Genomic DNA, 14,921 nt, shown 5'->3' on the forward strand with positions numbered 1-14,921 from the left:
GGCAAAGTTGGCTCAGGCATCCTAGGATGGTTCCGTTGCCTGAGCCAACTTTGTTATTTTCTGGAGCGCAGTCCGGAGTACTATCTACCTCAATGGAGACTCTCCGACTATATTTGTTCGGACTTTACTGGACTTTATCTTGCACTAATCGTTATTCACCTTATTCCCTTTATCCCGTGGACACTGTGGACTGCTCGATTGCAATCACGTATAGTCTTTCCGTAGACTGCATAGCACGCGACTAAAAGCTTTTCACCGTACCTCAGTGCACGTGACAATGAAGTAAACTGAACCGAACCTCCTCCCCGGACGTGAGCAAACCCCTACGTACCCGGTGAGATGAGAATGGAGAGGGCCCCGCTGGAAGCCGACTTGGGAAAGGTGCGGCCCGGAGACAGCCTGTTCTCCGAAGCACCAGAGAGATCGTCGAGTTTATGAGCGGGGAGGCGGCCTTTTGGAGTGGAGCTTCGGTGATCCACACTGTTGCTGCGTACACGCATGAGGTTGATGTTGCTGGCAAGCACGTCTGCAAAACAATCAGCGCCTTGGCAGCTAATCAACTCCGTCCCCAACAAATTATCGGAAGTCGACAAACATCCAAAATATAATCACCACTCGCCCACCTTTGGATTCTGCATTGGGATTTCTATATTGCTGCAACAAAGTGCAGGCCTTGGGAGTGTTGTGTGTAGTTCTGGTCACCCCTTTGCAGGGACGATGTGGAGCTTTTGGAGAGGGTGTGGAGGAGGTTTACCAGAATGCCGCCTGGGTTAGAGGCATTGAGGGACTCCTACAGCACCGTCATAGGGCTAGGATTTAGATTTAGAGATACAGCGTGGAAACAGGCCCTTCGGCCCACCGAGTCCGCGCCGCCCAGCGATCCCCGCACATTAACACTATCCTACACACACCAGGGACAATTTTTTTTACATATTACACAGTCAATTAACCTACATACCTGTATGTCTTTGGAGTGTGGGAGGAAACCGAAGATCTCGGAGAAAACCCACGCAGGTCACGGGGAGAACGTACAAACTCCGTACAGACTTATCTCTGACACCTGCGGGCCGCACGGTGGCGCAGCGGTAGAGCTGTTACCTTACAGCGCCAGAGACCCCGGTTCGATCCTGACTACAGGTTTGTAGAGTAGTTGACTTTGGTAAAATTGTAAATTGTCCCTTGGGTGTAAGATAGTGTTAATGTGCGGGGATAGTGTTCGGCACGGATTCGATGGGCGGAAGGGCCTATTTCCGTGCTGTATCTCTAAACTAAAAAATCTAAACCTTGTACAAGGAGTAACTCAAAATATCCGAGTGCTATTTCCTTGATGCCTATTCACTTCTCTTTTCCCAGGGTTCGTTGATGCCTTGTAGTCGTGGGCAGTCACTGTCAGCTCATCGCTGGAACTCGGCTCTTGGGTCATTGTTTAGGCCAAGGTCTGGAGTGGAATAATCCTGGCAAAACCCATTGCAGTGTGTAGAAGATACTGCACATTTATACTGAGTATGGAAGACGGGAGGTCATGTTACAGTTGTATAAGACATTGGTGAGGTCACATTTAAGAGTACTGTGTTTAGTTCTGGTCACCATGTTATTAAAAAAAGATGTTGTCAAGCTGGAAAGGGTGCGGAGAACATTTATGAGGATGTTGCCGGGACTCGAGGGCTTGAGCTACAGGGAGAGGTTGAGCAGGTTACGACTTTATTCCTTGGAGTTCAGGAGGATGAAGGATGATCTTATAGATATTATAGATGATCTTATAGATCTTATAGATCTGATAGTAATAGATCGGGTCAATCCACAGAATCTTTTGCCCAGAGTAGGAGAATCGAGAACATGAGGACATAGGTTTAAGTTGAGGGAGGAAGGATTTACTAGCAATCTGAGGGGTAACTTTTTCTTACAAAGGGTGGTGGATGTAGCAACAAGCTGCCAGAGGAGGTAGTTAAGGCAGGCAGGGACTATCCCAACATTTAAGAAACAGTTCGACAGGTACATGGATAGGACCGGTTTGAAGGGATGTGGACCAAAGGTGGACAGGTGGGACTAGTGTAGCCGGGACCTGTTGGCTGGTGTGGGCATGTTGGGCCGAAGAGCCTATTTCCACACTGTATCACTCTGTGACTCTAGATAGCAGTGTGAGGGGCATTGATTGCTACGTTATTTATTATTGCATATACAAGATTAAAAGTAATTACTGTTAAGGAAGTATATGCAGGGAATATTTTTGAAGATTATCTGCTAATTCAGTTCCCCCTGAGTTTGAGTTACGAGGACCCATTTCAGAGATTGTGCTCATTTGTAAACGTGTTGGGTCTAACTGCCCAGAAAGATTATTTGGAGTGCAGTGATTGTGAAGGATGAATCAATAGACAATAGACAATAGACAATAGGTGCAGGAGTAGGCCATTCAGCCCTTCGAGCCAGCACCGCCATTCAATGCGATCATGGCTGATCACTCTCAATCAGTACCCCGTTCCAGTTAAAACGAATAATAAATATCTCTAGATAACTCTAACACCAGTTTAGTTTTAGTTTAGTGATACAGCATGGAAACGGGCCCTTCGGCTCACCGAGTCCAGGCAGACCACCGATCACACTAGTTCTATGTTATCCCTTCTTTTGCATCCATTCCCTACACACTTAGGGGAATTTACACAGGCAAATTAACCCATAAACCCGCAAGTCTTTGGGATGTGGGAGGAAACTGGAGCACCCGGAGAAAACCTACACTGTCGCAGTGAGAACGTGCAAACTCCACACAGACAGCACAAGGTGGTCAGAATGGAACCAGTAGGTCTCTGGCGCTGTGAGGCAGCAGCTCTATCAGCTGTGCTACTGCGCTGTTGTGCTTTAAAGTGGTGAGTCCAGAACAACGGGCCACAGTTTAAGAATAAGAGGTAGGCCATTTAGAACTGAGATGAGGAAAAACCTTTTCAGTCAGAGAGTTGTGAATCTGTGGAATTCTCTGCCTCAGAAGGCAGTGGAGGCCAATTCTCTGAATGCATTCAAGAGAGAGCTGGATAGAGCTCTAAAGGATAGCAGAGTCAGGGGGTATGGGGAGAAGGCAGGAACGGGGTACTGATTGAGAATGATCAGCCATGATCACATTGAATGGCGGTGCTGGCTCGAAGGGCCGAATGGCCTCCTCCTGCACCTATTGTCTATTGTGATGTTAAAAAAAGCTCACAGATTTTCCCATTCCGGCAACAGTGAGGGATTGCTGCACTGCTGGAGGTGCAGAAGGGAGCACTGTGGGGCAATACTACGGGAATGCTGTTCCGTCGGAAGGGCAGCAACCAGGGAGTGATGCATTGTTGGAAAGCCGCTTTGTACCGCGACCATTGCAGCGTGACCAACCGTGCACTAACGCAGTCTCCTGCACGTCTCTCACCTGAGTACGTCCTTGCTCTCGGTCTGTTTGACTCCATGTACGACGGTGCCTCAGCCGCGTCTGGGCCCGGTACCCTCTGGCTGAGAGCACAGAGCTCGCTCTCGTCCTCCGTGGAGAATGCAAACCAGGGCACGGTGTTGGAGCCGGAGGGGCCGTGGCTGGGGCTCTCGGCTTGGTCCAAGTGGGAGGTGGCCGAAGATGCTCCAGACCGCAGGCTGTGCAACAGAAAAGGCACTGGTTACCGATCGTACAACTGTGCACGAGTCACACGCTATCTCTGTCATTACGGGTGTTCGGGGTTACAGGGAGACGGCAGGGGAATGGGGTTGGGCGGGAAAGATTAGTTACCCCTCAAACAATTGTGCACAAATCACACCCTATCTCCTACATTACGGGTGTCAGGGGTAATGGGGGGGGGGGGGGGGTGGAAGGCGGAAGAATGGGGTTGAAAGGGAACGATAGATCAGCCTTGATTGAATAAGAAAATAACTGCAGATGCTGGTACAAATCGATTTATTCACAAAATGCTGGAGTAACTCAGCAGATCAGGTAGCATCTCGGGAGAGAAGGAATGGGTGACGTTTCAGTCTGAAGAAGGGTCTCGACCCGAAACGTCACCCATTCCTTCTCTCCCGAGATGCTGCCTGACCCGCTGAGTTACACCAGCATTTTGTGTCTACCTTCAATTTTAACCACCATCTGCGTTTTTCCCCCCCTACTTATTAGGTTTACATATCTGTCGTGCTGCTGTAAGTAACAATTTCATTGTTCTTGTTTCGGGACATATGACAATGAAACAACTTTTGGCTGTTGAGTATTTGGTTACTGAATGAAGAGAGATTTCATCCAGCAGAACACTGGGGAGAACATGGCCATTTTCTTCCATCCAGTCACCAGCTCCTGGAGACAGGCTGCAGCTGCACTGTTACCTTGAGCTTGTGCAGACCGAGTGCTTTGGGCTGCCCTGATGTACTTGCTCCTGTGCCTCCTCTTTGGCATCTGTTTGTTCATGGCTCGCCAACAGAGAAGCTGCCAAATGCTCAGAGCTGCCATAAACCTGCAATATATTTGAAAGTTTAAACATGCGGAACCCCGAGGTTAAAACAAATTAGAGCCAATGGATCAGAACACGCCACTGCGCAACAAACCGTTTCGCACTTAACAAAGGCCAATTAATGATCAATGAATCCACATTTAGGTGAAGAAAGGGGGTGCCCAACAAAGTAAGCAAATGTCAGTCTGAGCCGAAACGTCACCCGTTCACGTGGAGGGAGGAACTGCAGATGTTGGTTTAAACTGACGACAGACACACACGCAGAACGTTGGAGTAACTCAGCGGCTCAGGAAGCATCCATGGGAGGAAAGCACGAGGTGACATTTCAAGTCAAAGCCCTTCTCCAGACTCTTCCTCAGTCTGAGGAAAGGTCTCGACCTGAAACTTCACCCATCCCTTTTCTCCCAAGGTGCTGCCCGACCCGTTGAGTTATTCTAGCTTTCTGTGTGTGTCACCTATCCATGTTCCCCAGGGATGCTGCCTGATCTGCTGAGATACTCCAGAACCTTGCCTTTTTTTTGTCGTAAATCAGCATCTGCAGTTTTGAAGTAAATGCCTTGATCTCCCGTCAGTGCAGTGCTCCCTCAGTAATGCCCCTCGCCCACTGCAGTGCTCCCTCAGTAATGCCCCTCTACCACTGCAGTGCTCCCTCAGTAATGCCCCTCGCCCACTGCAGTGCTCCCTCAGTAATGCCCCTCGCACACTGCAGTGCTCCCTCAGTAATGCCCCTCGCACACTGTGGTGCTCCCTGAGTAATGCCCCACCTCCACAGCAGTGCTCCCTCAGTAATGCCCCTCGCACACTGCAGTGCTCCCTCAGTAATGCCCCTTGCCCACTGAGGTGCTCCCTCAGTAATGCCCCTCTACCACTGCAGTGCTCCCTCAGTAATGCCCCTCGCCCACTGCAGTGCTCCCTCAGTGTTGCTGCTCTACAATGCCCTCTGCCAGTGCGGTGCTCTCTCAGTATTGCCCCTCGCCCACTGCAGTGCTCCCTGTCCCTCTGTAACGGTGTCTGGCAATGGGGTGCTCCCCTAGTATTGCCCCTCCCATACTGCAGCTCTCCCTCAGTACTGTCGCTCGGTGATGCCCCTCTGGTAGTGCGGCTCTCCCCTAGTATTGCCCCTCTGTGATGCCCCTCTGGTAGTGCAGTGCTCCCTCAGTGTTGCTGCTCTGTGATGCCCCCCTGGTAGTGCAGCTCTCCCTCAGTACTGTCGCTCTGTGATGCCCCCCTGGTAGTGCGGCTCTCCCTCACCCGTCCACCAGCTCTCCCACCGCCCCTCCACTCTGACAATGGGCTACGCTGACAGTGTGTCGCTCTGTCGGCCCTGCCTCTCTCCTACAACGCCGTGCTCCTCCCTCCACGCCCCGCCGCTCCACCGTTCTCTCCTTGCCTCACCTTACTGAATCGGTGCGAACAGGATGAGAACTGCCGGATCTCCTGAGTCGACTCTTCATCATTGGTGTCGTCTTCCTCCTCGGATTCCAAATGCTGGTACCTCTCTGAGCGAGCTGCGGGTGTACAGGGAACACGATTCTCAGCGGCACACGAAGCTTGCTTGGATTACATCCCCGCGCACGGAGGGCGGCAGGAAGCACGATCACTGGGCTCAATCTCTGGGTGTAGAACGCTGAGATCGTGATGGGAAGCACGTGCAGGAAGGAACTGCAGATGCTGGTTTAAACCGAAGATAGACACAGAATGCTGGAGTAACTCAGCAGGTCAGGCAGCATCTCTTAAGAGAAGGAATGGGTGACGCTTCGGGTCGAGACCCTTCTTCAGAATGAAGATCAGTCTGAAGAAGGATCTCGACCCGGACTGTCACCCATTCCTTCTCTTCAGAGATGCTGCCTGACCCGCTGAGTTACTCCAGCATTCTGTGTCTATCTATGATAGGAAGCACGATCACTGGGCTCAATCTCTGGATGTGGAACACTAAGGGTAACCGCCACAGGGTCTTTTCAATGAATCACAACAAAGGCTCTGGGATTAATTACAGCAGAGATGCTGGGATCAATGTGGCCACAAAGTGGACCCAGTGTCTCACACCTTTAGTAAAACCTGGATTCAAATTAGATCTTGGGTACTCTATCTGTGTGAAGTTTGCATATTCGCCCGTGACCGCTTAGATTTAATCTTGGGATTCTGATTCTCTCCCACGTTCCCAAACAAAGCCGGATCAGTAGGTTAGTTGGCCTGATGTAAGTTATCCCTGATGTACAGGTGATTGTTAGAATCAGGGAGCGGGAGTTAAGAATTGGGAAGAATTTTTAAAATGGGATTGATGTAAATGGGTGTTTGATGGTCAGTGTGGACCCTGTGGGATGAGGGACTGGTTTCTGTGCTGCATCTCTCCCTGACTCTGTGAGGGGCACTGGGATTAATTTCTATAAGGAATCTGGGACTAATCATTGGATCAGGATGATGGGTTATTCAGGGCACTGAACCATGAACTCAAGGAATTTCCCGCCGGGAATGAATAAAGTTCTATCGTATCGCATCGAATCAACGCCAACAACTGCCTGGTGTTAATGCATCACAAGCAGGAAATATAAGGGTGACCTGTGGCAGCACAGTGACACAGTTGGCAGAGTCACTGCCCCACAGCACCAGAGACCGGATTTGATCCTGATGTCGGGTGCTGTCTGCCTGGAGTTTGCATATTTTCCCTGTGACCTCGTGGGTTTCTGTTTCTGTTTCCTCCCACATGCCAAAGCCGCTCAGGTTTGTAGATTAGCTCGCCTTTGTAAATTGCCCCTAGTGTGCAGGGAGTGGATGTGAAAGTGGGATAATGCAGACCGAGCGTGCACGAGTGATCAATGGTGGGCGTGCGCTCAATGGGCTGATGGGCCTGTTTCCACGCCGTGTCTTCCAATGAATCTAAAGTTGGATCGCGGAGCAGTGGCGGGTTCCTTGCCCGGTTTTATACCAGAGGAGTTTGTGGCCGACTCTGAACTCACTGTCGAAGTAGCTGGTGTCTTCGTCGGACTCGAGCTGAGGGATGAATTCTGCCTTCTGACGGAGTAACCCGTTCCAGTCCAGCCGGGTGAAGAAGCTGTGGTGCTTCACCTCGAGAGCCCCACCTGCACACCGGGAAATGGACGCACACTTTACACCCCAGTGCACCACTGAGAGGCCTGCAGCCACAGTGCAGTCACGCGCAGACAGGCTCCAGGTCCCACAGCCTGACACTGTCCAACACCACACCCAATGTGGCGTCTACCATCAAGGCTCCCCACCACCCAGGGCCTGCCTTCCCCTCGCTCCTACCATCAGGCACGAGGTACAGGAGATGCAGGAGCATGAAGCCACGCACCACCAGGCTTAGCAACAGCAACTTTCCCACAGCTATGTTTGTTTATCAACCTGCACAATCTTAATTCTACCTCTTTAGTCAGAGGGTGGTAAATCTGTGGAATTCATTGCCACAGGCGACTAGAGGCCAAGTCATTGGGTATTTTTAAGGTAGAGATGAACATATTCTTGATTAGTAAGGGTGTTCATACGTTTATGTTATAGGAGTAGAATTGGGCCATTCGGCCCATCGAGTCTACTCCGCCATTCAATCATGGCTGATCTATCTTCACGTCGGTGGGTAGAGAGAGAGGCGGGGAGAGAGAGAGAGAGAGAGAGGCAGGGAGAGAGTGAGAGAGAGAGACAGAGAGAGAGAGGCGGGGAAAGAGAGAGAGAGAGAGAAGCAGGGAGAGAGAGAGAAAGAGGCGGGGAGAGAGAGAAAGAGGCGGGGAGAGAGAGAGAGAGGCTGGGAGAGAGAGAAAGAGGCGGGGAGAGAGAGAGAGAGGCTGGGAGAGAGAGAGGCAGGGAGAGATAGAGAGAGGGGCGGGGAGAGAGAGGGGCGGGGAGAGAGAGGGGCGGGGAGAGAGAGGGGCGGGGAGAGAGAGGGGCGGGGAGAGAGAGGGGCGGGGAGAGAGAGGGGCGGGGAGAGAGAGGGGCGGGGAGAGAGAGGGGCGGGGAGAGAGAGGGGCGGGGAGAGAGAGGGACGTGATGTGCCCCCTCTGACTAAAGAGGTAGAATTAAGATTGTGCAGGTTTTGCGAGAGAGCAGAGGAGGCAGTGAGAGGGGCACATCACGTGTAAAGTAAGAAGTGATCAGTGTCAGTCCGTACTTCAAAGATAGACACAAAAAGCTGGGGTAACTGGGGATAGTGACGTCACCCATTCCTTTACTCCAGAGATGCTGCCTGTCCCGCTGAGTAACTCCAGCTTTTTGTGTCTATCTTCCATTATAATCATGTATAGTCTTTCCGCTGACAGGTTAGCACGCAGCAAAAGCTTTTTACTGTACCTCCGTACACGTGACATTAAACTCAACTGAACTTTAGATTAGTTTAGTTTAGTTTATTGTCAAGTGTTACAAGTGTTTCGGGTCGAGACACTCAGTCCTCACTTCACTCTCTCATGCACCCACTGCCCCTGAGCGGGGAGACAACTGCTCGGAGCCTCCCGTGGGGCATCGAAGGTTGTGGTCTTACCAGTGCCCAGGCGATCGCGTGGATTCTGTCTCAGGAGACGACTGATGAGGTCCTGGGCTTCTGGAGTGAGCGCCTCGTCCTCACAGGGCCACATTATTTCATCTGGAACACAACGCACCTGGTTTGTCCCAAACTCTAGCCCGACTCAGCGGACAGCCCCGCCACCGCCGTGTGCAAGGGTGGCGGTGAGATCAGGTCCCAGTGCTCGTACCCCATGATCACGCTCGCTGCCCCCCAGCGATCTGTGCTCACACTCACTGTCCCAGTTATTCAGTGCTCACACTCACTATTCCTGAATGATTCTGTACTCACACTCACTGTCCCAGAGTGATTCTGTGCTCACTCACTATCCCTGAATGATTCTGCGCTCACACTCACTGTCCCAGTTATTCTGTGCTCACACTCACTATCTCTGAATGACTCTGTGCTCACACTCACTAGCTCTGAATGACTCTGTGCTCACACTCACTGTCCCAGAGTGATTCTGTGCTGACACTCACTATCCCTGAATGATTCTGTGCTCACACTCACTGTCCCAGAGTGATTCTGTGCTCACACATACTATCCCTGAGTGATTCTGTGCTCACTTACTATCCCTGAGTCATCTGTGCTCACACTTACTATCCCTGAGTGATCCTGTGCTCAAACTCACTATCCCTGAGTGATTCTGTGCTCACACTCACTGTCAGGGTTATTCTGTGCTCACACGCACAGTTTAGAATTATTCTGTGCTCACACTCACTATCCCAGTGACCCCATGCCCTTTCACTATCCAGTATAATCCTGTACACACTCACTCTCCCAGCATGATAATGTGATCAAACTCACTGCTCAGAGTGATTCTGTGCTCACACCCACTGTCCCAGAGTCATTCTAGATTTCAGTTTTATTATGTGCTCACACTTGCTCAGCCGGAGTGATTATGTGCTCACACTCGCTACCCCCAAGTGATTTTGTGCTCATGCTCACTACCCCAGTGACTTTGTGCTCACATTCACCACCCCAGTGATTCTGTGCTCACACTCACTGCCCCGGAGTGATTCTGTGCTCACACTCACTGCCCCAGAGTGATTCTGTGCTCACACTCACTGCCCCAGAGTGATTCTGTGCCCACGCTCATTGCCAGGGTGATTCTAGGTATTTGGTTTATTATCTGTGCTCACACTCACTGTGCAGAGTGATCCTGTGCTCACACTCACTACCCCAGAGTAAATCGTGCTCACACTCTGCGCCACCTCTCTCTATTGTCTCCCCCCACCACTCCCAGCCCCCGCCCTGGCCCACTGCGTCACTTTAGCGAGAAGGTGCTTCCAACCCCTGGCACAAACCTCTGGTCAAAGCCGTGCTCCCTCCCTTGGACTCCTGACCATCAGACCCCCGGAAATATCAACCCATTCTCTGCTGCGACTTACCACTGACCACCTGCCCGAAGAGTTCTTCCGGAGTCTCCCCGAAGAATGGAGCACAGCCGACCAAAAACTCGTAGAGAATCACCCCCATGGCCCACCAGTCTACCGGTTTACCATATCCCTGCCGGAGAATTACTTCAGGGGCAATATATTCGGGGGTCCCACAAACCTGTCGGAAACAAGAACACCCCATTACCAAGTGTTGATCAGACACTTCCCCAACAGTTGAACAAACAAAAAAATTTAAAGTGCTGGAGAAGGTCTTAGAAATAAAGAACTGCAGATGCTGGTTTAGACCAAAGGTAGACCACAAAGCGCTGGTATCACAAAATGCTGGAGTAACTCAGCGGGTCAGGCAGCATCTCTGGAGAGAAGGAATGGGTGACTTTTCGGGTCGAGACCCTTCTTCAGACTGATGTCGGGGGGGGGGGGGGGGGGGCGGGACAAAGAAAGGCTGCAGTTGGAGACAAGAAGACAGTGGGAGAACTGGGAAGGGGAGGGAAAGAGAGGGACAGAGGAGCTATCTAAAGTTAGAGAAATCAATGTTCATACCGCTGGGCTGTAAGCTGCCCAAACAAAATATGAGGTGCAGCTCACATCTGGAGACTTTCCTCCACAAAGTGCTGGAGTGCTCAGTGACTGAAGAAAGCTCAGCGGCTCCATCCTGAAACATCAGCCCTCCTTTTTATCCGGAGATGCTGCCAGACTCGCTGAGTGTCACTCCGTCTATTGCTGGAGGAACTCGGTGGGTCAGGCAGCATCTCTGGAGGGAATAGACAGACGACATTTCGGGTTGAGTTTGAAGAAGGGACTTTATTCCTTGGACATAGACACAAAATGCTGGAGTAACTCAGCGGGTCAGGCAGCATCTCTGGAGAGAAGGAATGGGTGACGTTTCGGGTCGAGACCCTTCTGAAGAGTAACTCCAGCATTTTGTGTCTACCTTCGATTTAAACCAGCACCTGCAACTTATGACTAAGCATCTTGACTTGAACCGTCGTCTATCCAGTCCCTCCACAGACGCTGCCTGACCTGCTGAGTTCCTTCAGCACTTTGAGTTTCGGTCCCGATTCCAGCATCTGCAGTTTCTTGCGTCACCGCCCAATGGTTCTCGCCAACAATGAATCAGGTCATTGAATTAGTGCGGCACACCAAAGCTCCGAGCCCAGCAACAGCTGAAAGCTCACACTCTGATCCCCTCAATCTAACCCCACCAGCACGCCAACGCTACCCCTTACATGTATAGCAAGGAACTGCAGATGTTGGTTTAAACCGAAGATATAGACATATAGATTCCATCCCTCCCATCCAAGTTGTACCAGCTTCAAAGTCGTCTTATTCTATATCTCTCGTTTCCCTTTCCCCTGACTCTTAGTCTGAAGAAAGGTCTCAACCCGAAACGTCAGGGGAAAGGGGAACGAGAGGTATAGAATAAATGAATGAGAGACAGGCAAAAAAGTCACGATGAGAAAGGAAACTGGCCATTGTTCGCCGTGTGCTGGGTGAAAACGAGTACAAACAATGAGACTCAACAAGACGACTTTGAAGCTGGTTCAACATGGATGGGGGAGGGATGGAAAAAGAGAGGGGGCCCAAGGGTTACTTGAAGTTAGAGAAATCAAAATTCGTCTCACTGGGTTGTAAGCTGCGCCAAGTGAAATATCACTGAACTGTGCAGTGGATATGCTTTGGGCTGTGCTGGCAACGCTGAAAGTCCTAAATAATAATATATACCGGACATCAGTAGTTTCCAAACAAGGGTGTGGATTCAACTGACGATGATGTCATTATATTCTCTAACCACGGGTTGCATACATACTCCACACTTCTTTTCCTCTTTGAAAACGATCGTGTGAACCTTCTTCTTCTTTGTAACCAGTCATTACAGTCTCAGTCTGTTGTTCGGCTTCCTCAGTCAGTTTGACATCTGTGGCTGTGTACGCATCTCTGATGTTGTGTTTGCTCCTTGATCGTCGGTTTAGTCTAGACATACAGCGAGGAAACAGGCCCCACCGAGTCCGAGCCTGTGCCCACCAGCGATCCCCGCACACTAACACTATCCCTACACCCACACACTAACACTATCCCTACACACTAACACTATCCCTACACACACACACTAACACTATCCCTACACCCACACACTAACACTATCCCTACACACACACACACACTAGGGACAATGAATAATTTTACCGAAGCCAGAGATTTGACCAAAAGCCGGAGATGAAAGGAAGACAAAAGAGTGTAAGATAAATAGAGAAGATGTGCAAAGTGTGAAGACAGAGGGAGGGAGGGATATAGGTGGAATACAGGAGGTAGGGGAATGGGGGGGGCAGGATAGTGGGGAAATGGGTCTTTATTGGGTGGGGCACAGGGAAGGGAGGGGGTAAAGGGGGGGGGGGGAGTGTTGGGGGAGGGGGGTGGTTGTTCAATTTTCATACCGTTAATTCTATGTCAACATGGGCCAAACACTGGCAGGTGGACTTTGTGGAGATGGGGCAGCTTGGTCAGCATGGGCAAGTTGGGCTGAAGGGGCCTATCTTCGTGCCGTATGGCTCCCTATGACTCTATAACATCAGGAATGAAGTCAACATCACGCATCACTTCAGTATCTAGAGACATGTCTCCTGCTGTGACTTGCTCTGATCCTGTTCCCATGCACACCAAATCACTCTGCAGAGTCCAATGTGAGTTACTGCAGTGAGGCCCTGCTGCATGGTGATGTACTTGCTCAGTTACAGTACCGGTATTCCATACATAACAAAGAGCCGGCTTATCTCTTCAACGTTACGCTCTGCAGCCGTGAAATTACCTACATGTCTGATTGCAATCCATTTTGCGTGAGAGTCAATATCAAGGTAAGAGTTATTCCTGCATTCATCCTCAATATTGATGGTCTCCCAGTATCCACCTCCCCTCACATCCGGAATCTTGGAATCATCTTTGATCAAACCTTCTCCTTCGACAAACACATCAAACACATCACAGACAGCCTTCTTCCACCTCAAAAACATTGCCCGTCTCCGTCCATCCCTCTCCTCCACAGCTGCAGAAACCCTCATCCACGCCTTCATCACCTCCCGTCTGGACTACTGCAACAGCCTCCTCACCCTCAAAAATCATCAGTAAACTTCAATACATTCAAAACTCCGCTGCCCGTCTACTCACCACTCCCTGATCCGTGACCATATCACCCCCGTCCTTTACAAACTCCACTGGCTCCCCATCCTCCAGAGAATCCAGTACAAAATCCTCCTCATGACCTACAAAGCCCTCCATAACCTGGCCCCATCCTACCTGACTGACCTCCTCCACAGGCACACTCCCACCTGCACCCTCCGCTCTGCTGCTGCCAATCTCCTGTCCCCCCCCCCCCCATCCGGACCAAACTCAGATCCTGGGGGGACAGGGCTTTCTCCATCGCTGCTCCCACCCTATGGAACTCACTACCCCAAACCGTCAGAGACTCCTCCTCACTCACCACATTCAAAACATCACTGAAGTCTCACCTGTTCAGCACTGCCTTCAACCACTGAAGGTCACCCCACCTTCTGTCTCCTTTTTCTGCTCGTTTACTTATTTATCTATTTATTCACTTCTCTATGTTCTAGAAATCCCTGTAAAGCGTCTTTGAGTGTTTGAAAAGCGCTATATAAATGTAATGCATTATTATTATTATTATTCACAGATGTTGTTATGGCAGGATTAAACAATCCAGCCACTTCCATGACTCTAGTGGGTGCTTCAGGCTGAGGCAAACTGTGTACATAGTACATTGAACAGCAGAGCAAAAGAAGAGATCCCTTGGGCCACGATATCAGTGCCAAACATGATGCCAAGTTAACCTAATCACATCTACCCGCACACGGTCATAGAGTCACACAACGTTGAAACAGGCTCTTCGGCTCAACTTGCCCACGCCGACCAATATGCCCCATCTACACTCGCCCCACCTGCCCATGTTTGGCCCATGTCCGTCTAAACCTTTCCTATTCATGTACCTGCCCGAATGTCTTTTAAATGTTGTTCTGGTACCTGCCTCTACTACCTCCTTTAGAGACACAGTGCGGGAACAAGCCCTTCGACCCACTGAGTCCACGCCGGCCAGTGATCGCCCCTTAGATACGAGCACCATCCTAAACACTAGGAGCAATTTACAATTTTACCCAAGCCAATTAGCCTACAAACCGGCACGTCTTTGGAGTGCGGGAGGAAACCGGAGCACCCGGAGGAAACCCACTCGGTCACAGGGAGAACGTACAAACTCCGTGCAGGCAGTCGGAATCAAACCCGGGTCTCTGGCGCTGTCAGGCAGCCGCTCTACCGCTGCACCTCCCACTCAATGTGTGCAGTTGTAATGCTCCGCTGGCAGCTCGTTCCATACACCCACCTCCCTCTGTGTGAAAAAGTTGCCCCTCAGGTTCCTATTAAATCTTTCCCCTCTCACCTTAAACCTATATCCTACGGTTCTTGACTCCCCTATTCTTGCTAAAAGACTGTGTGCATTCACCCTATTGATTTTCCTCATGATGTTATATTGTTGAACTGCTGTGGTTTTAGTACCCAGGATTACTA

General features: G+C 50.6%; 1 protein-coding gene across 2 annotated transcripts in view; it reads right to left on the reverse strand.

Annotated features, from left to right (window-relative positions):
* Window positions 1-14,921, reverse strand: part of LOC144607109 (microtubule-associated serine/threonine-protein kinase 3-like) — a 60,985-nt gene that overhangs the window by 12,331 nt on the left and 33,733 nt on the right. For both annotated transcript variants that reach the window (XM_078423721.1, XM_078423719.1), the window contains exons 15-21: window positions 10,347-10,512; window positions 8,935-9,036; window positions 7,406-7,528; window positions 5,844-5,956; window positions 4,324-4,451; window positions 3,395-3,609; window positions 332-526 (exon numbers count right to left, since the gene is read on the reverse strand). In XM_078423721.1, coding sequence (XP_078279847.1) covers window positions 332-526; window positions 3,395-3,609; window positions 4,324-4,451; window positions 5,844-5,956; window positions 7,406-7,528; window positions 8,935-9,036; window positions 10,347-10,512 — 1,042 coding nt within the window. The remainder of the gene's footprint in view (window positions 1-331; window positions 527-3,394; window positions 3,610-4,323; window positions 4,452-5,843; window positions 5,957-7,405; window positions 7,529-8,934; window positions 9,037-10,346; window positions 10,513-14,921) is intronic.

This window comes from Rhinoraja longicauda, chromosome 28 (genome assembly GCF_053455715.1).
Source record: "Rhinoraja longicauda isolate Sanriku21f chromosome 28, sRhiLon1.1, whole genome shotgun sequence".
Lineage (NCBI taxonomy): Eukaryota > Metazoa > Chordata > Chondrichthyes > Rajiformes > Arhynchobatidae > Rhinoraja > Rhinoraja longicauda.